Below are 26,422 nucleotides of genomic sequence, written 5' to 3'. Positions count from 1 at the left end.
ACGAGTATCACACCAGTAAAGTTAAGAGAACTTTGCTGAAGACTTGGCCTTAAAAGTGTAAGGTTCTGATCAATTCCTGGAAGGACTCTCATTGACTTCAATGGGCATTGGCTTGGGCTCAAATATTTTAGGAGTGTAAATGAACTGAAAGATTTTTAGCCCCTGTATCAATTGCTCTTTACACTTTCAAAATGTGAGCCATCACTTTGTTGGCATTTATTTATTTATGTGGATTTATACCTCCAGTCTATGTAACTGACACCTTTCTCTTGCTTGTTGAATCTTGGCTTAAATTCAATTGTCAGAGTTTTGGGTCAGGACTGTGACTTCCTCCGCAGTTGTTCAGCACCCAGTGCAACTGGGGACTGTGTGCACTTCTGTAATTAATAAATAATAATTGTCAACAATAATAATTATAGTTATTAATTGTTATTATTAAGTTCCAACAGGTATTGACCATTATTCATGGCTTGGATCCATACAATCACTTCATCACCAGTAAATCTGGTATGTCTGAATTGCACAATTTGATATAACATAAAACGAACTCCTCAGATTTATCTGGTATGTTTCAGTTTAAAACTTCCTCTTTGGTGTCATGTTTCTCTGGTGCCCTCTACTGAGTCTATTACATCAGTGCAATCTTTTGCATTATGTTTTGGTTCCACTCTGCATTTCACCAAGGAAGGAAGCTATGAACCTTGGTTACGGCCAAAGTGCACAGAACACAAGTCAGGAAGATTGCTGTAAAGATGGCTTGTAACTCACCCTTGCAGTCCCCAGGGTGGGATTAATGCAGGGGATTTAGGGGCTGCAGCCCAGGGCCTCAGACTAAGGGGACCCTGCAGGCCCATAGCGGCCCGCTGTTCTTTTCATCCGGCCTGCGTCAAGTCTCTGCGCCGCTGGCCGGACATTGGTCCCCGAGCCTCCGCATGCCTCCCCACCTCCGCAGGGCTGGAGGCATGAGTGCCGGGTCGCCAGCATGCCCCTGTGGCCCCTAGGCGAGGGGTGTTCAGGGAATCTCTGCGTGCTACCCCCACCCCCAGCTCTGGCTCCACAGCTCCCATTGGCCAGGAACCGTGGCCAATGGGAGCTGTGGAGGCGGGCATGGGCAGCGGGCACTGCACAGAGCGGCCTGGCCCCTCCGTCTAGGGGCTGGACATGCTGGCCACCTCAGGGAGAAAAGCAGCGAAGAGCCAGGGCAGGCAGGGATCCAACCTTAGCCCCGCTGCACCGCCAACCAGGAGCTGCCTGAGGTACGCGCCTCCCAGCTATAGTTGCACCCTGCGCCCCAGGACCCTTCCCCAGCCCAGAGCCCCCTCCTGAATCTCCCCCCAGAGCCTGCACCCTGAACCTCCTGCCGCACCCCGACCCCCTGTCCCATCCCTGGCCCCACCCCTCCAGCTGGAACTGCAGCCCCTCCCACACACCAATCGCCTGGCCCAGTCCTGAGCCCACTCCTGCACTCCAAATCCCCAGGGGCCCCACAAAAATCTAATAGTCCTGGGCCCACGGGAGAGTTAATCTGGCCCTGGCAGTCCTGTGATCTTAGTGCTTCTCTGTGCAGTGCTGGACCCTCTGTGACGTATGAGAGCAGCCTTGCTGGTCGCTCTAATGTACTCTGGGCTGCTGCAACCACAGAGTACCAAAAAACAGCCAAAGGCCAGGGTGGCATTAAGTTGGCCACATCCCTTTTCTCTGTCCTCTCTTCCTTTTCTCTTCTGTGCTAGGGATGGGAAATGACACAAGTCCTATGCTGACTATGTCATTGGCAGATCAATCTGACAATGGGCTAATCCTCCTCAGCCAGTTAAACCATCATTTTGGCCAGATTATGCCAGTGGTGTGGTGCAAAGAAACTGCACCAGGCTGAAAATTCTGGCCCTAGATGTAGCATATTCAGACTTCAAAGGTAGAGGCAAAAGTTTTGTAATTAGTACAAATACATTTTAAACTGAGGCAACAGGAGGTTAAGTGATTTGTCTGATGTTACATAGGAAGCTTGTACCAGGACTGAGAACATAACTCTGATCTTATGCCCAGGCCCAGTGTCCTGCAGGTACTTGGTAGCAGAGAGGAGAACAGAATTCTGATCTCTCAATCCTTGAGCCCAGAAAGTTTGTATTAGGGCTGGGAAGAGAACCTTGCTCTGCCACGGGGTGCACCACTCACTGCTTCTGTGGCACCTCCTCTTGATCATTCTGGGGATTGTATGCCATCACACCGTCTCTGCAGCTCCTCTCTCATCCCAGGAATTGCAACATCCTCTTCGTGGCTCAGCCCTCTGGCTAGGTCACTCAGCATTTCTCCTCTTTCGGGGTACAGTCCTTCAAATCCTCTCTCACTCCCATAGTGACTCAGGCAGTCTCCCCGTTCATTGCTCTGCCAGTGCCACTTCCCCAGTGGCAGGAGGGGAACCTGGGCCCATCTACTATCCTGGGATTCCTGTCCAGGGACCTTCAACCCAGCAGTTCAGGGCTTTCCTCTCCCAGCCCTCACTGCTCCTTCCCTGGGACTGCTTCCTAGAACTCCTGATTCCCCTCCTTCCCCTGGGTATACCAGGTCCACACCCTCTTCCCTCTTCCCAGGGAGTGACTGCCCTTTCCCAACAGCAACCCTTGTCTGTTTCCAACTTCCTGGCTTTAGAGGCCCCATCTATTCCTGCACAGCTGAACCTACCCTGCTCCCTGGTTCCCCTCCAGGTGCAGCCTGTGGAGTTAATAGGGCTACCTGGCCACCTTAGCCCCTTCCAGTTCTGTGTGAGGTGGACACCACATCTTGTTCCTATGTTACCACTGACATAGGGTCAGAGAGAAAACATTTTGCAGAACCGTAGCTATTAATGTTTAAGTATTCAAATATTTGTGTTTTTCCTCCAAGTATAACCTGAAATGAAAATTTTCTGATATTCAAATTTTTAAAAATACAATAATCTAATAATCTGATAAATATGTTAATAAATGTTTATAACCTTAGCTCTTAAGTCCATTTTTTTTTGTCCCTCAGACTATCTCATGACAAAGCTGACTGAGGCCAGAGTAGATGTGAAATTTTAATTCTTCTCTGTAGAGGTTCTTGAACAGCAGATGATTTTGCCTTACTTGGTGAGACTACTGACCAACAGCAGCAAATGCTGGAAGAGCACTGAAAAATGGTAGAATATATAGGACTTCAGATCAATGCTGATGAAGTCAAAGTGACGCATGTGTCCTACAAAAGGGAACGAATGACCTGATGCTGCTGCATGTAGATGACAATGACACTGAATGGGTGAGTAGTTCTATCTATCTGGGTGGTTGATTGACAGTAGGATGTTCTATAGCTGAAGAAGTTGCACGTCAGATGAGTCTTGCAAAAATGGCATTTCAGCTTCTTTAATAGCCCCTGTTTGGGTGGCATGATGTCCGTGTGATAACTATGATGAGAGTGTTAAACAGAGCAGAAATATGGCTGTTAAAAACAGCGGAGGAAGGGAAACTAAACAGTTTTCAGTGTCAAAAGTTATGGCTTATTCTTAACACCTGTTACAAATGAGGAGATATTTAGATCTCAAATTTCATTGCACGGCAACCCCCTTCTGACCACAAAAATTACTATACGACCCCAGGACAGGGGAACAAAGCCTGAGCCCGCCCAGGCAGAGGAGCCAAATCCAAAGCCCAAGGTTTTCAGCCCCAGGTGGGGCCGTGGGGATCGGGGGGGGGGGGAGGCTTCGGCCCCGGTCAGTGGGGCTCAGGCTTTGGCCCCGGGCAGTGGAATTCAGGCTTCAGCCCCAGGCCCCAGAAAGTCTAACACCAGCCCTGGTGACCCACAGTTTGAGAACCACTGACAGGTGATCTCGGCAAGTTGCAGTTGTACACCAGTTGAGACTAGGATGACTGCAATGGTGGTGTCATGTCCAACATACACAAGAAGGGTATTGCTTTACAGAAGGTTTATAGAGCTGAGTTAGAAGGAAGAAGAGCATGAGTCTGACCATGAGGTTGGAAGATGAAATTTTCTGTGATTTAAGAAGCCTAAATCCTCCCATACTGACTCTTGTGAGAGAAAGAAGACTTGCAAGGGACTGCTCAAGATGGAAGTCCATTCGATACACCACTATGGTTACATCATAGCCATGTGAATCTGTTCCTGATGCTGCTTGTTTAAGCTCAGTGTCAACACGGTTTTCCTACAGGCACAAGAGCTCAGATCAGAGGTGGACAAACTTTTTGGCTTGAGGGCCGCATCGGGGAATAGAAATTGTATGGCGGGCCATGAATGCTCACCACAAATTTGGGGTTGGGGTGCGGGAGGGGGTGAGGGCTCTGGTTTGGGGTGTGGGCTTTGGGATGGGGCTGGGGATGAGGAGTTTTGGGTGTAAGAAGATGCTGGGCTGGCACTGAGGGGTTCGGAGTGGGATCAGGGCTGGGGCAGGGGTGCAGGTTCCAGCTGGAGGTGTGGGTACATAATGCTTGCTAGTACTCCTTTCTCCCATATCTATAGCATTAATGATCTCCGAATTTCTCTCAAAACTTCAACAAAAGAAAATGTTCTTCTCTCAACTTAATACAATCCCATTAAATGAAACTGACAGAAGGAAGCTGAATTCTTTTTATTTATATTCATGACAGAAAGATAGCAAATAGAAGATGTCAACCTGGAAAAGTTCATGCATCAATGTTTGCACTACAGTATAGTCAGAGCAGTTTGTTTAATGCTGTGTATATACAGGAAGCCATGTTAAAATTAACAACAGTGTAGTATATGGTGATTTTATCTTCAGAGATGAAACATAGCTGTGAATATACCACGTGTGATAAGCCTATTGCTTCTCTTGTTACTTCTGGCTTTGGTGTTGCAACATTTTTATACCAGCATTTAGAATATCCTCAACTGAGAGGTGTGGGTTTCATTTGTCTTAGAGTGATGAGATTTGGGCTTACAAAAGGAAGAAGCTTCTTGAAATTCCTTGGCCACAAAATAGTAGCAAATGGCATCCATGCAGCAGTTAGAATTTGCTATACATGCAGCCACATTAATAAAGATTCTAATTTTCTGGATTGCAAGGCAGTTAACTCCATTTTTTTCCATCACAAACCTAGCAAGCATCCCAATTTGGACAGGTGAAAAGCATAGTATAAATACAATCATATTTGCAGAAACAATATAGATAGCTTTCTCTATTAGCTTATTTTCGTGTGGATTTGTGATCATCCTTTTTTTAAGACTCCTGATGATGTGCATGGAACAAAAGCTCAGTATTATTAGTGGAATTAAAAAAAAGAAGATCAAGAAAAATAGAACACTGGTTGATGGTTTTGTGGAAACCTTTTGAAAACACAAAGTTTCCTCTCTCCTGTGTTCTATGTTCAGACCAATTATCGTTGATACCCAAAGAAGCCCACAGATAAGAGCTGCCTTCCATGGTGACCTTAAACTCTTTGCCTTCAGAGGATACTTTATGGCAATGTATCGATCGACTGAGATGACAGTGATAATGTAGATGCTCATGGACATATTTATTAAATATATAGACTGTATAGTTAAGCACAGCGTGTCACGATGCCAGTCGTTCCAGAAGAAATAAATTTGGAAAGGCAAGCTGCAGACTACAGAACAGTCTGCAATGACCAAGTTGATCATGTACACTCTGGTTTCTGTCCATTTTTTCAGTTTGCAGCAGAACACCCACAAGGCAAGGACATTAAATGTGGCTCCAAAAGGAAAAATTGTGGCATAAATAATGACTTGAATGAGTCGAACATTGTAACTCAGACTGTTGTTGCAGTTTGTTGAGTTTGTCATTACGATGCACCTCTGCTACAGAACGAGGTTTCAAAGACCTGAAATATAACAACACATGATTCTTTTCATTAAAAACAAAAGCTCATCTCCTATTTGACCCACTGCACCTCCCTCTGCCAACTAGCCTGATAAACATTCCCTACAAGTTTTCCCCTCCCAATAAGACAGCAATGGCATCCCTCCATTTCCCTGGTCTCTCAACAGCCCCATGACTCTGAATCAGAGTGCATAAAAATCAATGATTAAAAAAGTTGGATTATTCTTAAAAATATTTTTAAGTTTAAATTGTATGTTTTCTTTTTAAAAATAAACCTATTTAAAATTAAATGTAAAATTATGGGAATTTATGCTAAGGCCTACATTTAGTATAATTTTATACTATACTATAGTAAATTTAAATTAAATTAAAAAATGATTCAAGTAGCACACGTTTGCTGCTGAAGTTTTAAAGAAAATGAAAGCATGAATTGGTGGATTAAGCCCCTGGACCATGGTATGCTGAAATGCTAAATCAGCTTTTGACAGTAATAGCCTCTTCTGCAGGTGCCGAGAGAATAATTTTCTTCATTTTAGTTTATTCAACTAGTTCAGTTCATTGCCTAGTTCATTCAAAGTTGAGAAAGTGATTGGGAGTTGAAAAAAGCAGGAAAGCTTGTTTTCCTCCTCTAATCTATGAATAAAAATGAGGCATGAGAGGATGAGATCTACTAATTTTGAAACCTTGAAGGATGTGGTGACCAGAAACAATCCATTCAAAATTCACTGACTGCAGATAATTCTTCCTTTGTTTAATAAATCAGTGAGTTTTAAATGCAAAACATGTTTGGGCAAACAATTTTTTTCTTATATCTCCAGCACACTTAACGTAGTTTTATGTAACTAGTAAAAATACATTTTAAATGCTGTTTTTGTTCAATTTTAATTGATTTCCAATTTGCTCCCAAATGTAGCTTGACACAAATCACAAATAAAAAGTTGATCATCTAGTCAATAAGAAATGAATCATTCACCATTTTAAAACATAAAAAATGTAATAATAAAACTCAGAATTATGCTAAACTATATCATTGCTTAAATAAATGTGTATAAATATAGTGTTTTCGCCTGTTTAGCAAAGCAAAGTACCAAATTATATTAACAATGAGAATCAAGCTTTCTTTAGGAGAGTAATGAAGTACAAATGCAAAACAAGATTAAAAATTTATTATTTAAATCAAGGTTTTCTGTTTGCTGACTTAAATCATGTTTAAAATCAGTGAGCTAAATCACTGATTTTAATCAAGCCATCCTGCTCCTAATACCTTGGATACTGGCAGAACTCTATTCTGAATTTTGCATATGGTCCCTCTCTTTCATTGAAATTTTGCTTTTGTGCTTTTCTGGAGGAGGTCCCCTAATGCTTACCTTATCATGCAAAGCAAGTGTTTTTAGAGCTATTTGTCTGATAACATCATGATGTTTACTGTAGATCTGCAGTCACATAATGCTGTAGAACCTCACTGATTTGCATTAAATAATACTAGACCCATTGCAAATTAACAAGTAATGAATGTTGAGGGGAGGAAGTCAGTACATGTGATATGGTTCCCCCTAATTCCCCAAATGGTGACTTTACTCTTAAAGCAGAGCATCTGAGGTGTGTGGTGTCTCCCCTCCTCCCCCCCCCCGCTGGAGTCATTGCAGAGAAGAGGAAGGCATCCGAAGAAGTGGGTTCTAGCCCACGAAAGCTTATGCTCTAATAAATTTGTTAGTCTCTAAGGTGCCACAAGTACTCCTGTTCTTCTTTTTGCGGATACAGACTAACACGGCTGTTACTCTGAAAGCAATGAGAGTTGTTTACACTGCAAAGAAAAACACACTGTGCAAAGTTCTAGCACCTGGGCTCCAGCCTGGGCCTGGAAGTCTACATAGCACTGAAACAGTCCAAGCCCTGTGAGCCCGAGTTGGCTGGCATGGACAGCTGCAGATTTTTCTTTGCTGTGTAGACATACTCTGAGTGGCTTCAGAATACACCATTTAGTGCAAATATGACAGGCCTTAACCCTGCTAATTTCCTCTTTAACAAGTGGTTATTAGTGAAGCCAACACTTTCTGTGGGTCTCTGGGGCTGGGCTAAATGCTGATGGTCTGGAGGGGTCTAATAGGCATAACTGCTATGCTGATATTGGAGAGTAAGATGTCCAAGAGAAGGCAGATTTATCTGTACTAGATGCTACCACCACCACCCTCCTGGGTGGTAGCTTGCCCCAGAGACTGGCTAGGGCAACGGGCAATGCCGAGTAGCCCAGACATGAACAGTTGGAAGTGGGACAGCAGCTGTCAGATATTTTTGAGTAGGACCAGGCCATGTCCTAGGGGACAGCAGTTTCCCATTGCTCTGGGGTTACTCCCATTCAGTATACTGGGCACTGGAAACCTGCAAGTGGGCCTGGTGTGACTGGGAGCTCTGGCTGCTTAGAGAGGGACACAGCTCCATCCCTCCACCATTGCCCCAGAGGCCAATGTCCTGCAGCTGGTGAGGCAGATGGTCAGGGTGGAACACCTATTGTTCTCCTACAACCCCTAGGGATGCAGCAGGCTCCAAAGAAAGGAGCCTGTCGAAGAGGCACAATAGGGCCCTTGCCCATAACTAGGGCTTCTAGGTGCTTTGATAAATAGACTGTGACTTTAAGTGGAATTTGGACCAGCTGGAGAAAGGGAAGTGTGTTTGAGGCAGAAGGGATAATAGTTATTACTACACAGAAGACAGCCTGTTTCTCATCAGAGTATTTAGGATTTTACTGATTCTCATGACACCATGATGACAAGGGGACTAAAATAAACATGCCACCGCAGGGTTAACATAGCCAAATTGCACATAAAACCAGTCTCACTACATGTAGATGCTACGCTAGCTGAAAGTTTCTCTGCTGTGGGGCAGCACAAGAGGGCTGGAATGGGGGTCAGGGATTTGGTTGTGAAGGTGGATGTGACAGAGGGAAAGAGCAAACCTGCCACATAAAGTGAGTGTGAGGGGATCTATGAGGAGAAGAGCCAGGGAGGGGAAAGGGAGCAGACAGTGGCAAGTGGGAGGGGAGAGAAGAAAGAAAAAGAGAAGACAAAAGCATAGAAAATATGATTGAGAAATGGGCACCAATTTTTCACCTTCTGGTGGCCCCCTCCTCTTCCATGCAGCCCAATACCTTCTGTTCATACCTCCCTGACCTCCACTAATAGAGCCCTGACCCACGAGACAAACATTCTGTTTTTCACACCTGGTCACCCTGTAAATAAACACATTTCATTTGTAAATAGAAAGACCGTCTCAAATGACCATCACCATTTCAAGAGCTGCTTGAGTTTGAGTTGCTGCAAAAGTCTGATCATTTGAGATGGTCTTTATATTTCACCCAGGGTTTGGAGTATGATTTGTCAAAAGAGAAATCCTGGTCAAAGCAGGAGACAATCTTATACCTGACTAAAGCTCAGGGAGGTTAGACACTATATACCAGGTTCAGCTGGGAGCAGTTTATGGAGCATTTACAGATGACCATGAGTGCATAAATGTAAAAGGCACAGGGATTTGACAATCTAAGTGACAGCACAGCAGGTTTGAGTGATGTTCAAAGAGCTATGCTGCACACTTTTGACAAAATTATTATTCATAGCCCCAAATCCTCTCTCTTCCAGATGAAGTTATTTTCAGAATAAAATAGCAATTTGACCTGAAACAAGCTGGTTTAACACTGGCAGAATTATAGTTGAGTGAATCATTCTTAATGAATAATTTCATCAACAAATGTCACTTCCTAATTTTGTTCATAAAATGTCCACCAGCAGCCTGACATGTTCTCCAGCTGTATTCATTATTCAATATTATCTGACACATGATTCATTAATTCTTTTTACTCTCTTGGTTGCTATTAAAAAAAATGAAATTCCAAATTTGAAGTATGTTGCAGTGTTGTGATTGGTCACATACTATTGCTTTGCATAAGTGTAAATCTTGCAGTCAGGTTATGGTCTGCATGCTCAGAAAGTGAATGTAAAATTTATACTTCATGAATATCTCCGTGTTTTACTTTCTACTAGTAAAACTGGATTGCTGGAATAGTCCAGGTAAGCAAACATAAAAGGAGAGCAAACATGGCTGAAGCCTATTCAACTAAAAATGCTATTGAGAGAAACCTGGTGGAAAATGGTTTTCCTTTGAGATTTTGAATTTTTTTTACCATTTTGTTTCAATTTTGACCTTTTAAAAATTGTTTAACCTTTTTTCTTATGTATAAATTAACTAAAATTTTGAAATGTAAAGTAATGTGAAATAAACAAAATGAAATTTTCCATTTCAAAACACATTTTGTCAGAAAATCCCCAACCAGCTGTACTATTGAATACTGACAGTAAATTGTGTGTGATATTCTCCCAGTCATCACATCTGGAAGACACTTGAGACTAAAAGCACATAGAATAGAATTACAGGAAGAAACAAAGTACATTAAGTCAAAACTCCCAAGATGTCTGACCAGTGTAATATAATTCAAAGAGTTAGTTGATTGCTGCCTATTAATTACACTGATTACACAAACCTCTCAAAAACAAATTGTACCTACTCTCCTTTATATCTCATTCCTGACATTAATGAGAAGCAAGGAAATAAACTGCAGTGCAAAAATGCAATCTCTGGTGAAAACGAAGTAAAAATAATCATGAAAGAATGAAAGTTACCTGTTGGCTTAACTTCCACAAAACAATTATCAATTCACTCCACAATAAAAGCTTCAACACAACAATTAATAGACTCAGACTTTGTTCCAGCTGACATCATCTGGTATTCAGAGCACCGAAAAAGATCTCTTAGTTGCTCAAGGGCTCTGTCCTCTCTGGAGTAAGAGAGCTCCACTGCTTGCTCAGTATTTCTAAGAGCTTTACCTCTTCCTCAAGAATACCACCTCTGTATTTGAATTTGAATCTTCCTGTTCATCTTTGTAGAGGGGCCCCTGCTGATGGCATAGCAGTAATTCCTCTTATGATTCAACTTGACTTATTGGACAAGGAAGCAGTGGGTGGATGGAGTTTTCAAAAGCACCTCAGTGACTTAGAAAAGCTTTTTAGAAAAAACCATATGGTTTAAAACAATATGGGAAGTTGTGGATAGAGAAGAATTAACATATTTACACATTTTGGAATGTATGAGAAATAATAGACAGAAAAATAGACAGAGGACAGACAGATATTTAGATATTTGGTTACGTTTTATTCAATACTCAAAGTACAGTAAAAACATTTTTATCCGGCAAGTTGAGGGAATGGGGGGTGCCAGTAAGTGAAAAATTCCGGTTAACTAAGAGGGAGGGAGTTTGGGTGTGGGAGGGGGTGCAGGGCTGGGCGTTGGGGCGCAGGAAGGGGCATGAGGCACAGGCTCTGGGAGGGAGTTTGGGTGCAGGATGGTGGGGTAGGGGCACAGGAGGGGTTTTGGGGTTCCGGATCTAGGGGGCTCTCACCTCGGGTGGCTCCCTGCAAGTGGCGACCTTGCTGTGTCCCTGCTGCTCCCAGTCCGAGGTGCTGCAAGCGGCTCTGCACGCTGCACCCGCCTCTCCCCGAGTGCTGGCTCCGCAGCTTCCATTGCCCAGGAACTGCGGCCAATGGGAACTGCTGGGGGGGGGGGGGGCGCCTGCGGGTGGAACCAGCGTGTAGAGCCGCCTGCTACACCTCTGCTGCCTAGAAGCAGCAGGAACAGGTCGCCACTTGCAGGGAGCCACCCGAGGTGAGCGGCCCCTGGACCCAGCACCCCGAAACCTGTCCCGCACTCCAACCCCCTGCCCCGAGCCCTCTCCTGCACCCAAACTCCCTCCCAGAGTCCATGCCCCACCCCCCCTCCCACGTCCCAACCTCCCGTGCTGCACCCCTTCCCACACTCCGAACCTGTCGTGGCCATTCCTCCACCTAGGAACAGCAGGGACATGTCGCCACTTCTGGGGTGCCACACGGAGCCAGATAGGGAACCTGCCTGCCCTGCACCAATCAGCCTATAAACCAGACTTTCTATGAAGATTAGAAATGCCGGTTTATAGAGCTTTCCTGTCGGTACAAGGCTCGATGATACAGCTTTTACTGTACATTCGCCTGCAAAACAAACAAATACAGCACACCTGTTCGTTTTTATTATTATTAACATTTGATAGACATAACTGGTGTGTTAAATATGCGCATACAAAGATTGACTCAATTTAATAAAATCACTAGAAACAACCTGGGTGTTACCACATTACAGAGTGAGCATCATTACATCTTTGTTAAATAGGAAGATCTGCAGACCATCTGCAGACCATAATCTCTCTTTAAACAAAAACTAACTGTTGTAATGCTTGCTTTGTTTCTGATATTTACGTGGCAAGGATTTGTAAACTTGTTAAAACTTCCTCAAGAAAGAAAGAAAGAAAAATGCTTTTCAATTGGATTTATGCTGCTGATTCACTTATGGACATTTGAAAATCCTACCCTGTATCTAGCATCAATTAAACAAAGTCTTGAAATGCATTGATTTTTTTTTAAAAGCAGACTCAGTGCTGGATCCATAAAGGGCTGTCGGCATCTTAATTGCCGCCTTAGGTGCTACTGAGATCCTCAAACTCCTGCTCAGCTGAGACCTAACCCTGGAAGCCTAAATTCCTTTGGCACCTGAGTTGCTATTAGTAAACTCTCCTAGGCACCAAGGTTTCCAACGGTGGGCTTGCACCAAACTGCCTAAACCTTGATGACACCGAGCTACTTGGTGCCATAGCTCATGCCTAAGCCTCAGTGGGATTCTTCAACTAGTCGTTTCTCCACCTATCTCACCTGCAGGATCTGAACACGTCTAACCTGCACAAACAGCAGCCAGGGAAGACCAGAGCAGGAATTTTTGGAGTGGGACAGCATATGTGTTCCTCAGAAAACACAATATCCAGGGGTTAGGGCACCTAACTTCAGATGTGGGAGGTTCAAATCACCACTCTGCCTACCTTACACCAGGGATTTGAATGCAGGTCTCTCATGTGCAAGCCCTCACCACTGGGCTGTAGGATAGTCTGGGGTTGGTCTCTCAGTCTGTCCTTTGGAAGCTGTTTCACTTTGTAGGAATGATGAAATATTCATTGAGGCAAAGAGATTGACCCTACAGCCTGCTGGTATAGTACTCACCTGGGATACAGGAGACCCTAGTTTAAGCCCCTTCTCCAAGTCAGGCTAAACAAAGATTTCAAAAATAGGTCTCACACATCCCAGGTCCTACCAGTTAACTTGGCTCTGTGAATTCCACTGGATGGCAGATCACCTATAAATTAAGAATTGCAACATCTCGGTCTCCTGGTGGAATGTACAATAGCATAAAAGGTCTCATAACATGGCCCCTCTAAGGAACTGCCACCCTTCCCCCAGTTGAGGCACAATGAACATTTAAAATTTTTAAACACATTAGTACATTTTTCTTACCATTAGTAGCCTCTGCCCCTTCCTCATGTTATCTGAGAACAAAGATAGTCGAACAGTTACATTCCTGCAATGCTGAAAAGTACCAATATCGTGGCCATCAACAGCAAAGTTAGGTTATCTGGGGAGATTTCTTGAGTTCTTCCAAAGGCAAAAAAATAGTTACCCTTCTCTTAGAGTTGGCAGGACCTTTGGCATCTGAGAGGGGAACCATGCCACCAGGACACGAGCAGCAACCCAGAGATGGTAGAGGCTGATGGAGAAGGACCTGAGAGCTACTCATAGCGATGGACTGGAGAAATGAGGAGCAGTTTGAATTTCTCAGGGTACTGAAAGATTGGGCTCTTCAGCTGGAAAATGCATTGATAAACCATTTCCTGGAGCAGGAGGAAAGCCACAGGGAACAGGAGCATTCTGTAATGGAGAGGCTCATTGAACTGGTGGCCAAATGAGTTCAGGGTCTACCTGCTGCTGAGGCCACTGAACCTGCCCATGAAATGCCACCTCCCACCTCTAGCTGCTGCCCAGAGTGCTACTGAGTTAAAAGAGCCTCTTTCAAAGACTCCCCCACACACACTGCCAGAGTGACTGGGAGGAGAACAGGGATCTCGGGACCTCACCCTTCACCGGCATCCAAAATCCCTTGCAGGAGGACTCCCCTGAGCATCCAAGGAGGGGACCGATGAGTCTGAGAGTCCTGGAGCCCCCCAAGTTCCCACCCTCCCAAACCCCTTGCAGAAGACATACCCAGCTTTCCCCAAGAGTGATTTCCCCCCCATCACATGCCCTGTCAGGAGGAGGGCAAGGAGACAGGTGCAGAGACAGCAATATTTGGCCTGTGTTCCCAGTTGCATTCCCTTCAGTTTTTAAAGGTTTTTGGTTGACTTTTCTTAAAAAAATATTTAAATTTCATGCTTCATCTAGTACTTTTAATAAAAGTTACACTTTCCTTGATGCGTGTGTGGTTCTCCTTCCTAAATATGATGAACTAAAGATGTTTTCATGTTTGGGATTGGGCCCCACCATTCTCAGCCAATGAAATTGAATGGTGTGTAACTGTCTGGGAGGGATGGAGAAAGTGCAGCAAACATTACATGCTTACAGAAGGCACTACTAGTTTTCAATGCAGCCGAAGTCTGCAGTGCAGTGCAGAAAAGGGGCAGATGAAAATCTTTATGGCTTAGTTAACATGCAGAAAATCAAAACCCAATTACAATAATAATTCAGGAAGTGACAACATCTGTCACCATGCTGTGTATAAATGGCTTCTCCTTCTCCCCGCAAATCTTAACTAGTTTCAACTATTGTAGAGTTTAGTGCTGTATAACAGCTGCTAAATGCAGTTAGCACCATTGACAATGAACAAGTAAAAAAAGAATGGCTACATACCCTTCTCTCGCTGCCCACCCCCCAGAAAATTTGAGTCACCGAGAGAAACTGAATGCTCCCAGTAACAGGTTTGTAAGCAGGTGTAAATAGTGAAGACAAAAATATTGAACAATGGCCACATTACAGCTCGGCTGCCACCACACAAACCCAGTGGAAGTTGTCCTGAGCCCACCTGAGATGGATGCACTTTTCTGTACCCTCACAAACGTAAAGGAACATGTAGCAGGCGATGATTATATGAAAGGTGTTTGCCACATTGTGCAGGCAGCACCAGTGAGGTTTTGGTCTAACAAATGTACACTTCATGCCCATTCTATAGCTACAGAGCTTGAAACTGAATTACTCTCCCCCAGAGTCACTGATGTCAGTGTCAGGTTGCATACGCGAAGTTAGGAGCAGGTATGCGGGTCCCCCAAAATTACACTTAGGACAGACAAACCATATGGAGCAATATTATTTCTGGGGTCAGTCCTAGGACCAATCCTATTCAACTTATTCATAAATGATCTGGAGAAAGGGGTAAACAGTGAGGTGGCAAAGTTTGCAGATGATACTAAACTGCTCAAGATAGTTAAGACCAGAGCAGATTGTGAAGAACTTCAAAAAGATCTCACAAAACTAAGGCCTGGTCTACACTAGACGTTTATGTCGAAGTTAGCGCCGTTACATCGAATTAACCCTGCACCCGTCCACACCGCGAAGGTATTTAGTTCGACATAGAGGTCTCTTTAATTCGACTTCTGTACTCCTCCCCGACGAGGGGAGTAGCGCTAAATTCGACATGGCCATGTCGAATTAGGCTAGGTGTGGATGGAAATCGACGCTAATAGCTCCAGGAGCTATCCCACAGTGCACCACTCTGTTGACGCTCTGGACAGCAGTAAGAGCTCGGATGTTCTGAACTGCCACACAGGAAAAGCCCCGGGAAAATTTGAATTGGAATTCCTTTTCCTGTCTGGCCAGTTTGAATCTCATTTCCTGTCTGGACATCGTGGCGAGCTCAGCAGCACTGGCAACGATGCAGAGCTCTCCAGCACTGATGGCAGTGCAATCTCAGAATAGAAAGAGGGCCCCAGCATGGACTGATCGGGAAGTCTTGGATCTCATCGCTGTGTGGGGCGATGAGTCCGTGCTTTCCGAGCTGCGATCCAAAAGACGGAATGCAAAGATCTATGAGAAGATCTCTAAAGACATGGCAGAGAGAGGATACAGCCGGGATGTAACGCAGTGCCGCGTGAAAATCAAGGAGCTGAGGCAAGGCTACCAGAAGACCAAAGAGGCAAACGGACGCTCCGGATCCCATCCCCAGACATCCCGTTTCTACGAGGCACTGCATTCCATCCTCGGTGCGGCCGCCACCACTACCCCACCACTGACTGTGGACTCTGAGGATGGGATAGTGTCCACGGCCGGATCCTCGGACATGTTAGCGGACGGGGAAGATGAGGAAGGAGATGAGGAGGACGAGGCAGTCGACAGCGCTCACAACGCTGATTTCCCCGACAGCCAGGATCTCTTCATCACCCTTACAGAGATCCCCTACCAACCCTCCCCAGCCGTTACCCCGGACACAGAATCTGGTGAAGGATCATCCAGTAAGTGTTGTAAACATCTAAACATTTATTTGTAACAGAACATGATTATTAACAATTTAAAAAATGGGTTTCTCATGATTAGTTTGATTAACTTAACGGTTCAGTCATGGGCAGTGCAACTATTTGAAAAAAATCTAGCAATGTCCGGTTTTGCATGATTGTCCTGCCCAAGCCGCTCTACTGTTTAGTCCCTGCTACTGCAGCTACAGTAAGATGCGGTCTATATGTCCGGGGATGGAGCAGAAATCCTCCGGGGACATCTCAAGGAAGCTCTCCTGCAGGTAATTTGAAATCCGCTGCATTAGGTTCTTGGGGAGAGCGGCCTTATTGGGTCCTCCGTTGTAGGACACGTTGCCGCGCCACGAGACTAGCAAGTACTCCGGAATCATTGCTTGGCACAGCATGGCGGCATACGGCCCTGGTCTTTGAAGGCTTTCCCGGAGCATTCTCTGTCTGTCGCTCTCAGAGATCCTCATGAGGGTGATGTCGCTCATGACGACCTGCTTTGAATGAGGTAGGGGAATGTTAGTGTTGGGACTGCTTTACCGTTCCTTTACAGAACTGTAACCGCTGGTTTGCAGCCACGCGGTGGAGGCGGGAGAGGGTCAGCCGAAAGGGATCGTTCCCGGGGACAGCCGCGAGGGTGTGGGACAGGAGCAGACTTCCTGCTTGCCGGATTGCTGGCAGCAGGGACCGACATTGATTTCAATGTGAAATGAGGCCATTGCTAATATTAAAGTTTTAAGCTGCCACGAATCTACGGCTTACCATGTCTGCGTGCAAGAGCAATTCCGTTGTCCTGACAGGGTTCTCGAAAGTGCTCTGCAAAACCCCAGACACTGAATGCGAAGGCCGAGAATTCGACCTTGTGCTGAGTGCGCATGTGATAGGTGCTGTGCATGGTCCTGTTCACAGAGAAAGACTATGTTCTTTGTTCACAAGTACATTTAGCTTTCTGAGGAATTCACTCCCTTTTTCCCATTCCCACAGCCCCATCTGCGACTGTCTCAGAACCTAGCCTGTCATCACACTCCCAGAGGCTAGGGAGGATTAGGCATAAGAAGAAGAGGACACGGGAGGACATGTTCTCAGAGCTTATAGCCTGCTCCCGAGCCCAGGCAGCACAGCAGACCCAGTGGCGGGAAAACTTGACCCGAATGCACCAAGCAAACATGGATCGGGAGGAGAGGTGGCGTCAGGAAGACCAGCAGGCGACTCAAACCCTGCTTGGACTACTGAGGGAGCAAACGGACACGCTCCGGCGCCTTGTGGATGTTCTGCAGGAACGGAGGCAGGAGGACAGAGCCCCGCTGCAGTCCATCTCTAACCGCCCTCCCCCGCCACCAAGTCCCATACTCCCTTCACCCAAAGTGCACAGAAGGAGAGGCGGCAGAGTCCCTGCTAACTCTCACTCCACCCCTGCAGAGAGCTCGAGCAGCAGAAGGCTCTCATTCCCCAAAGTTTGACAAGTACTTTCCTTCCCGCCTGACACAAGCCCCCGTCCAAGTTTCACTTCCCAGTCCCATGTGTAGTTGATAATAAAAAATATGTTTCTGTTAACTACTGTTTCCATCATGTTCTTTTGGAGGAGGGGGGGAAAGGGGGTTGGTAATTGGACAGGACAGTCACCTTTGGCAGGGTACATAGTCGGGGGCAGGCACAGCAGCAAGGCACATACATAGTGCAGTGATGCAGTGACTACTTACCCTGGTTAGTCTGGGAGGTTCTTTTCATGTTATGTGGTGGGGGGTGGGTTGCTCTGTGACTTTGTGGCAGGGGAGGGCAGTTAGAGATCTTAAGCGGCGGTCCTTAGGCAGGATCACAGAGCCACACAGCAGGGGATCTGTAACCGTCCCCCCCCTGCCACAAAGTCACATAGACCCCCCATACACACAGTCCCTATCAGGAGGGGTGACAGGCTCCGTTGAAAGAACCATCCCACCACAGCGGAGCCTGTCAGTCCTTGAGTTTAGAAGCTGCATTCGCGCGACTACACTACACCCGCTCCGCACCACAGTCTGCGTCCCAGTTTTTAAAAATTCCCGCGAAAACAGTATTAAAGAAAACGGTGTGCTTTAACAAAGTTGAACTATTTTTATTTTGAAACGTGTGTTGGAAGTGGGGTGAAGGCTTCTCTGTACACAAAATTAGAAAGTCACAGGTTACCCTGCTCACTCAGGAACTTTGCTTTCAAAGCCTCCCGGATGCACAGCGCTTCCCGCTGGTCTCTTCTAATCGCCCGGCTGTCTGGCTGTGAGTAATCAGCAGCCAGGCTAATTTCCTCAACCTCCCACCCCGCCATAAAGGTCTCCCCCTTGCTCTCACAGAGATTGTGGAGCACACAGCAAGCTGCTATAACAATGGGGATATTGGTTTCGCTGAGATCACAGCGAGTCAGCAAGCTTCTCCATCTCCCCTTGAGACGTCCAAAAGCACACTCCACCACCATTCTGCACTTGCTCAGCCGGTAGTTGAAGAGTTCTTTTTCAGTGTCCAGGGCACCTGTATAGGGCTTCATGAGCCAGGGCATTAGCGGGTAGGCTGGGTCCCCGAGGATGACTATAGGCATCTCCACATCCCCAACAGTTATTTTGTGGTCCGGGAAGTAAATACCTTGCTGCAGCCGTCTAAACAGACCAGAGTTCCTGAAAACACGAGCGTCATGAACCTTGCCCGGCCATCCCACGTAGATGTTGGTAAAACGTCCCCTGTGGTCCACCAGTGCTTGCAGCACCATGGAAAAGTAGCCCTTTCTGTTAATGTACTGGCTGGCCTGGTGGTCCGGTGCCAGGATAGGGATGTGAGTTCCATCTATGGCCCCACCGCAGTTTGGGAATCCCATCGCTGCGAAGCCATCTATGATCGCCTCCAAGTTTCCCAGGGTCACTACCTTTGGCAGCAGTACATCAACGATTGCCTTGGCTACTTGCATCACAACAACCCCCACGGTAGATTTGCCCACCCCAAACTGGCTCGCGACTGACCGGTAGCAGTCAGGCGTTGCAAGCTTCCAGAGGGCTATGGCCACTCGCTTCTGGACAGTCAGGGCTGGTCGCATCCGGGTGTCATTGCGCTTCAGGGCAGGGGACAGCAACTCACAAAGTTCAAGGAAAGTTCCCTTCCGCATGCGGAAGTTTCGCAGCCACTGTGATTCATCCCAGACCTGCAGCACTATGCGGTCCCACCACTCAGTGCTTGTTTCCCGGGCCCAGAATCGCCGTTCCACGGCATCAACATGACCCATTGCCACCGTGATGTCCTCGGCGCTGGGTCCCCTGCTTTCTGAGAGGTCTGTGCTACTCTCAGACTTCAGGCCATCACCGCGTTGACGTAGCCTCCTCGCCTGACTTTTCTGCATCTGCCTCAGGGCAACCTGTATGATAAGCTGCGAGGCGTTGAGAGCGGCCACAACTGCAGCGATGGTTGCAGCGGGCTCCATGCTCACAGTGCTGTGGCGTCCGCGCTGTCAATGACTTGAAAAGTGCGCGAAATGATTTCCCGCCGGCGCTTTCAGGGAGGGAGGGAGGGCGGGAGTGAGTGATGGATGGATGACGACAGTTACCCAAAAGCACCCTCGACACATTTTTTTACCCAGAAGGCATTGCTGGCTCGACCCAGAATTCCAATGGGCAGCGGGGACTGCGGGAACTGTGGGATAGCTGCCCACAGTGCACCGCTTCCAATGTCGACGCTTTCCCCGTTAGTGTGGACTCACAAAGTCGAATTACTGTCCTTAGTGTGGACACACACGTTCGACTTTGCAATATCGATTCCAAATATTCGATTTAAGTAAAATCGAACTACTCTCGTAGTGTAGACAAGGCCTAAGTGATTGAGCAACAAAATGGCAAATGAAATTTAATGTGGATAAATGTAAAGTAATGATCATTGGAAAAAATAACCCCAACTATACATACAATATGATGGGGGCTAATTTAGCTACAACTAATCAGGAAAGAGATCTTGGAGTCATTGTGGATAGTTCTCTGAAGACGTCCATGCAGTATGCGGCGGCAGTCAAAAAAGCAAACGGGATGTTAGGAATCATTAAAAAAGGGATAGAGAATAAGACAGAGAATATCTTATTGCTCTTATTTAAATCCATGGTACGCCCACATCTTGAATACTGTATACAGATGTGGTCTCCTCATCTCAAAAAAGATATTCTGGCATTAGAAAAGGTTCAGAGAAGGGCATCTAAAATGATTAGGGGTTTGGAACTGGTCCCATATGAGGAGAGTTTAAAGAGGCTAGGACTTTTCAGCTTGGAAAAGAGGAGACTAAGGGGGGATATGATAGAGGTATATAAAATCATGAGTGGTGTGGAGAAAGTGAATAAGGAAAAGTTATTTACTTGTTCCTATAATATAAGAACTAGGGGCCACCAAATGAAATTAATGGGCAGCAGGTTTAAAACAAATAAAAGGAAGTTCTTCTTCACACAGTACACAGACAACCTGTGGAACTCCTTGCCTGAGGAGGTTGTGAAGGCTAGGACTATAACAGGGTTTAAAAGAGAACTAGATAAATTAATGGAAGTTAAGTCCAATTAAGGGCTATTAGCCAGGATGGGTAAGGAATGGTGTCCCTAGCCTCTGTTTGTCAGAGGGTGGAGATGGATGGCAGGAGAGAGATCACTTGATCATTACTTGTTAGGTTCACTCCCTCTGGGACACCTGGCTTTGGTCACTGTCGGTAGACAGGATAATGGGCTGGATGGACCTTTGGTCTGACCCAGTATGGCCATTCTTATCTTATGTTCTTATGTTCTGGGGAATAAAGTCCCTTCTTTCTCCTTCAAGTATAACCCTGATCTCTTAAGCATCCTGACATCATGAACTTTTCCAGTGTTTCCCAGGTTTGTAATCATGAATCTGCCTTGAAGGTCCACTAAGACTTGCAGAACGAGTGAAAAGTAACCTTTTTTGGTTCACATACTCACTTGTCTCTTGTGGTGGGCAAAGTATTAGGATACGGGTGCCATGCATGGCCCCTTCAGAGCGTGGAAACCCCATCCGCCGAAATCTAGCTATTATTTTTGGAACTTTTTTTTATGGCAGCCCCCCTGGATAAATGACAGTGTCAACTGCCTCACCAACATGCACAATCATGCCCCTGATAGTGGACTTTATAACCTTAAAGTGATTTGCAGCAGGCCTATAGTGGTCTGGTGTAGTCAGCTTCCACAAGGCAATAGCAACTCACTTCTGAACCAGTACGGCTTCCCTGAATCAAGTGTTCTGGTGCTGGAGGTTTGCTGCAGGCTCCTCACATAGCTCCATGAAGGCCTGTTTTCTCACTTCTGAAGCCACAGCTGGTCAGCCTAGGCTTCCAAACCAATGTGTTCCCATCCCACCATGCTGGTGCTCCTGCACTAGAAACGACAGTCCACCCAAGGGCAGATCTTAATCCCATTGTTCCATGTCTTCCACCCACTTTGGAAGGGAATAATAGCGAGGGGACGATCTGATCAGGAACTGCCATTGGCAAATGTGTGATGTGGGAGAGGGGAGATGATACCAACACCACACAGCAAAGCAGTCCCTGGAGCATCTCCTTGTTTGCACAGAACTCTGGGATACCGCCCCTGCTGTAGTGCTAACCTCATGTAACAACAGCGACGGTGTGGACATGGGTGTAGGCATGTACACAGCATTATACTAGTCTCCAGCACAGCATAATGTGAACACTTGAAGCGGGTGTCGGGAGCATGCACGAGCCTGTGCAGAGTCCAGCACTTGAGTCCGTGCACCAGTGTAGACCGCCTCATCCTTGCAAGAAGTGGCTTAGGGGCTGGAGTCCTGTAGAATGGTTCCCATTCATGGATCTATAGCTGAGATAAGTGCCTCCCTACTGTCAGGACTTAGGCACCTATAGCTGGGAGAGGGGTGGGGTTTAGCACAGGGCGTCTCTATTGGCTCTGTTAGCATCCCCCATTGGCTAGCTTAGGTAGCTCCCTGCTACTGTGCTGGCATCTGTGAATCTCAATCTAAGGCGCCTATCTCTCCCTTCAGGCATGCAGGGGTGTAATCAGGAAGGCCAAATCATAATTGGAGTTGCAGCTAGCAAGGGATGTTAAGAGTAACAAGAAGGATTTCTTGTTAGCAACAAGAAGAAGGTCAGGGAAAGTGTGGCCTCTTACTGAATGGAGGAGGCAACCTAGTGACAGAGGATGTGGAAAAAGCTAATGTACTCAATGCTTTTTTTGCCCTTGTCTTCACGAACAAGGTCAGCTCCCAGACTGCTGCACTGGGCAGCACATTATGGGGAGGTGGTGACTAGCCCTCTGTGGAGAAAGAAGTGATTCGGGACTATTTAGAAAAGCTGGACAAGCACAAGTCCATGGGGCCGGATGCACTGCATCCAAGGGTGCTAAAGGAGTTGGCTGATGTGACTGCAGAGCCATTGGCCATTATCTTTGAAAACTCATGGCGATCAGGGGAGGTCCCGGATGACTGGAAATAGGCTAATGTAGTGCCCATCTTTAAAAAAGGGAAGAAGGAAGATCTGGGGAACTACAGGCCAGTCGGCCTCACCTCAGTCCCTGGAAAAATCATGGAGCAGGTCCTCAAGGAATCAATTTGGAAGCACTTCAAGGAGAGGAAAGTGATTAGGAACAGTCAGCATGGATTCACCAAGGGCAAGTCATGCCTGACTAACCTAACTGCCTTCTATGATGAGATAACTGGCTTTGTGGATGAGGGGAAAGCAGTGGACCTGTTATTCCTTGACTTTAGCAAAGCTTTTGATATGGTCTCCCACAGTATTCTTGCCAGCAAGTTAAAGAAGCATGGGCTCGATGAATGAACTATAAGGTGGATAGAAAGCTGGCTAGATCATTAGGCTCAACGGGTAGTGATCAATGGCTCCATGTCTTGTTGGCAGCCGGTATCAAGCGGAGTGCCCCAAGGGTCGGTCCTGGGGCCGGTTTTGTTCAATATATTCATTAATGATCTGGAGGATGGTGTGGATTGCACCCTCAGCAAGTTTGCAGATGACACTAAACTGGGAGGAGTGGTAGATATGCTGGAGGGTAGGGATAGGATACAGAGGGACCTGGACAAATTAGAGGATTGGGCTAAAAGAAATCTGATGAGGTTCAACGAGGACAAGTGCAGAGTCCTGCACTTAGGACAGAAGAATCCCATGCACTGCTACAGATCAGGGACTGAGTGGTTAGGCAGCAGTTCTGCAGAAAAGAACCTAGGGGTTACAGTGGATGAGAAGCTGGATATGAGTCAATGGTGTGCCCTTGTTGCCAAGAAGGCTAACGGCATTTTGGGCTGTATAAATAGGAGCATTGCCAGCAGATCAAGGGACGTGATCATTCCTCTCTATTCGGCATTGGTGAGGCCTCATCTGGAGAACTATGTCCAATTTTGGGCCCCACACTACAAGAAGGATGTGGAAAAATTGGAAAGAGTCCAGTGGAGGGCTGGAGCACATGACTTATGAGGAGAGGCTGATGGAACTGGGATTATTTAGTCTGCAGAAGAGAAGAATGAGGGGGGATTTGATAGCTGCTTTCAACTACCTGAAGAGGGGTTCCAAAGAGGATGGATCTAGACTGTTCTCAGTGGTGGCAGATGACAGAACAAGGAGTAATGGTCTCAAGTTGCAGTGGGGGAGGTTTAGGTTGGATATTAGGAAAAAACTTTTTCAGTAGGAGGGTGGTGAAGCACTGGAATGGGTTACCTAGGGAGGTGGTAGAATCTCCTTCCTTAGAGGTTTTTAAGATCAGGCTTGACAAAGCCCTGGCTGGGATGATTTAGTTGGGGATTGGTCCTGCTTTGAGCAGGGGGTGGGACTAGATGACCTCCTGAGGTCCCTTCCAATCCTGATATTCTATGATTCTATAATTCAGTCATTATATATGGAAGCTAGGCACCTATTTCAGGCTTTGAGAGTCGCAGTGTGTTCCTGTGATTTTCTAGGCACCTACAAGTAAGATGTTGCAATGCTCAGGGTCCCTGCCAAAAGTTCTAGCGCTTCAGATCTAGCATCCCTTGAAATCAATGAAAAGAATGGCACTGACTTCAATGGGAGTTGGACAAGAGCAGCTGGATACTGTTTGTCAGTCATGTAGTTGATTAATAATGTATTATTTATTAAATAAATTTTACAATTCACTTGCTTTGCATTTTCACCTAACTCTATAGCCAGTCAGATAACACTCATCAGTTCACATTCCTTGTCTAATGTGCTATTTGGCGAATAATAATATCTTGTATTCTATCAGCTCATGTAAAGAACGTGAGCAAATTAGGCAGTGATATATATTTGAAGTACAAATATCAGACTTCATGAAGAACTGATTAAGTTTAAAATTAGATCTTCAGAACTGATCTTATGCCTATGCACGTGGCAACAGAAAGGAAACGAGTGCTAAAATCTCTCCAGCTGATAACGTGCTCTCAGGGAACTGAAAATTTGAGATTAAAACAAGATAATATTTCTCACGATAGATGTCTGAGGGCACATTCTCTGCTATGCCAATTTCTGCTGGGTGTGGGCGTGGAGCAAGGGAGCTGATTGTGGGTCCTTGATCCAGGGCCAGTTCTACACTAGTCTTGCTGCCCCTATAGATTAGAGCAGCCTAGGGCACCACTTTTGATAATAGAGATGCCCCCAGCCTGCTCTGATCTATTCCCACCTGCTACAACCCTTTGTCAGGTGGAGACTGCCAGACACGGTGTGCTCCAGTTCCGCCCCCTCCATTTTGTTCTGCACCCCCAACACATCCTAAAAGAGGAGAGCTGCAGGTGGGTAGTATCAGAACCGTAAGATGGCTGTACACATGTTGGGTAGTCACCCATGCTGGGGAAATCACAAGTCCTTGCCAATTTCTGGCATCTTTGGGGTGCTGTAACAGAGCAAAGGGCACAGGGTAAGCCAGAGAATCATTGATTTTGATCCAATACATTTCTCACATTAAATTCTCTCCACCAAAGAATTAAATGAAAATTACAGAAAGAGCAGTTGGGCCATATAAATACAGCAAAGACAGCTGTGGAAAGAGATGTGTTAGGGAAGGGTTAAGTCACTGCTTCAGGGTCACTGAAATATGCCAAGGAGTCCTATTTTCAAAGCTGGCCAGCTAAATCCTACACGTAGTTCCCCCAGCTTCACACCCAAATCCATGCTCAATGGTGCAGTTATCTGTTTTGAGTCCCCCAACAAAGCATGCAAATGCTCAGAGTGGCTTGGAGCCTGGTCAGCTGAAAGGCCACATCCTTCCTGGTGTCCTGCCATAATTGTAGTCAGCAGAGGTCTGGAACTGGATCCTCACTGGTTCTAATGGGAAGAAGCTGCTGCAAGGCATCTGGCAACACCTGAACCCACTTCAAATGGTTGAAAAATACAGGAGCAGGACTGTGCAAAATAAATCAACAAAAATGGGGAGGAAATGTCTTCCAAATTTTCTGTGGAAAATTTCAACTTTTTATCAAAAAAACAAAAACAAAAAATGTGATGTTTGGCAGAAACATTTTTCATTTTGGGTTTTTTTTTTTTTTTGACAAAAAGTCAAAAATTTCCACAAAAAGCAGACAGCTTGCACAAAACAATGTTTGATTGAAAACTCAATTTTCTGGCTAAAAGTGGTTTTGCCAGAACATTTGCAGCCAGCCTGACTCACTTCCCTCATAGGTCCACCAGAGCTGCAAAGGGAATGGCTTCAGAAGGTAATGGTTCTGATACCTCTCCTGTTTGCCCTGAACTGGTGCAGTGTGCATGGGCCAGTACCCAACAGGCAAGACTGTGCTTGTGCAAAGCCTAAAATGCAATAAAAAACTTTTTGGGTAGTTTCTGTATTGCCTTTAAATTATTTCATGTAAATTTAAGAAAGCACATTAGCTCAGGTAAACGGTATATTAAAGCGCTTGAGCCTACATGACTTACTATGCATTGAAAAACTGGTGGAAATGACCTTTGAAAGAATTTGTTTACAGTTTGTGGGCAGAAAGAAGTACGTATCAAGTAAGTACTAAGATCATTATCAAGCACCAGTTCTCTTTCTTTCCCGTCAGCAACCACAAAGCCTCAAACCTAGAGGCTATTTTAATGCATTTTTACTGGGGCTGGTATCACTTTTTCCCTTCTCCTTATTGCAGTGACGTGGCTAAGAGGTCTGTCTGGTAACTCTGAAACAGGGCCGGCTCTAACTTTTTTGCCACCCCAAGCAGCAAAAAAAAGCGCTGCCC

The 26,422-nt window shown here is 45.9% G+C and overlaps 1 protein-coding gene and 1 long non-coding RNA gene across 7 annotated transcripts in view; one reads left to right on the top strand and one right to left on the bottom strand.

Moving 5' to 3' along the window:
- The window catches only part of LOC117882914, a 59,641-nt gene that overhangs the window by 7,776 nt on the left and 25,443 nt on the right, over positions 1-26,422 (top strand). Inside the window, exons 3-4 of one of the 5 annotated variants that reach the window (XR_004647140.1) lie at positions 3,007-3,270; positions 13,414-14,112. This is a non-coding gene — a long non-coding RNA (uncharacterized LOC117882914). Of the gene's footprint in view, positions 1-3,006; positions 3,707-3,930; positions 4,610-5,355; positions 5,486-13,413; positions 14,113-26,422 lie in introns of those variants that run through there. The other 4 variants (XR_004647143.1, XR_004647142.1, XR_004647141.1 and 1 more) reach the window with 4 other exon arrangements.
- GPR35 (G protein-coupled receptor 35) lies at positions 4,622-11,344 on the bottom strand. 2 transcript variants are annotated; one of them, XM_034781799.1, is made up of 2 exons: positions 11,271-11,344; positions 4,622-5,825 (listed from the first exon to the last, which is right to left on the bottom strand). In XM_034781799.1, exon 2 carries the CDS (start codon positions 5,785-5,787, stop codon positions 4,861-4,863), a length of 927 nt encoding a protein of 308 aa, XP_034637690.1. In that variant the 5' UTR covers positions 5,788-5,825; positions 11,271-11,344; the 3' UTR covers positions 4,622-4,860. The 2 variants fall into 2 exon arrangements, with proteins under 2 accessions (XP_034637690.1, XP_034637689.1); XM_034781798.1 differs by lacking the exon at positions 11,271-11,344 and adding an exon at positions 10,495-10,686 and having other exon boundaries at positions 4,623-5,825.

This window comes from Trachemys scripta, chromosome 9 (assembly GCF_013100865.1).
Source record: "Trachemys scripta elegans isolate TJP31775 chromosome 9, CAS_Tse_1.0, whole genome shotgun sequence".
Lineage (NCBI taxonomy): Eukaryota > Metazoa > Chordata > Testudines > Emydidae > Trachemys > Trachemys scripta.
This window is presented reverse-complemented; position numbering and strand designations above follow the sequence as displayed.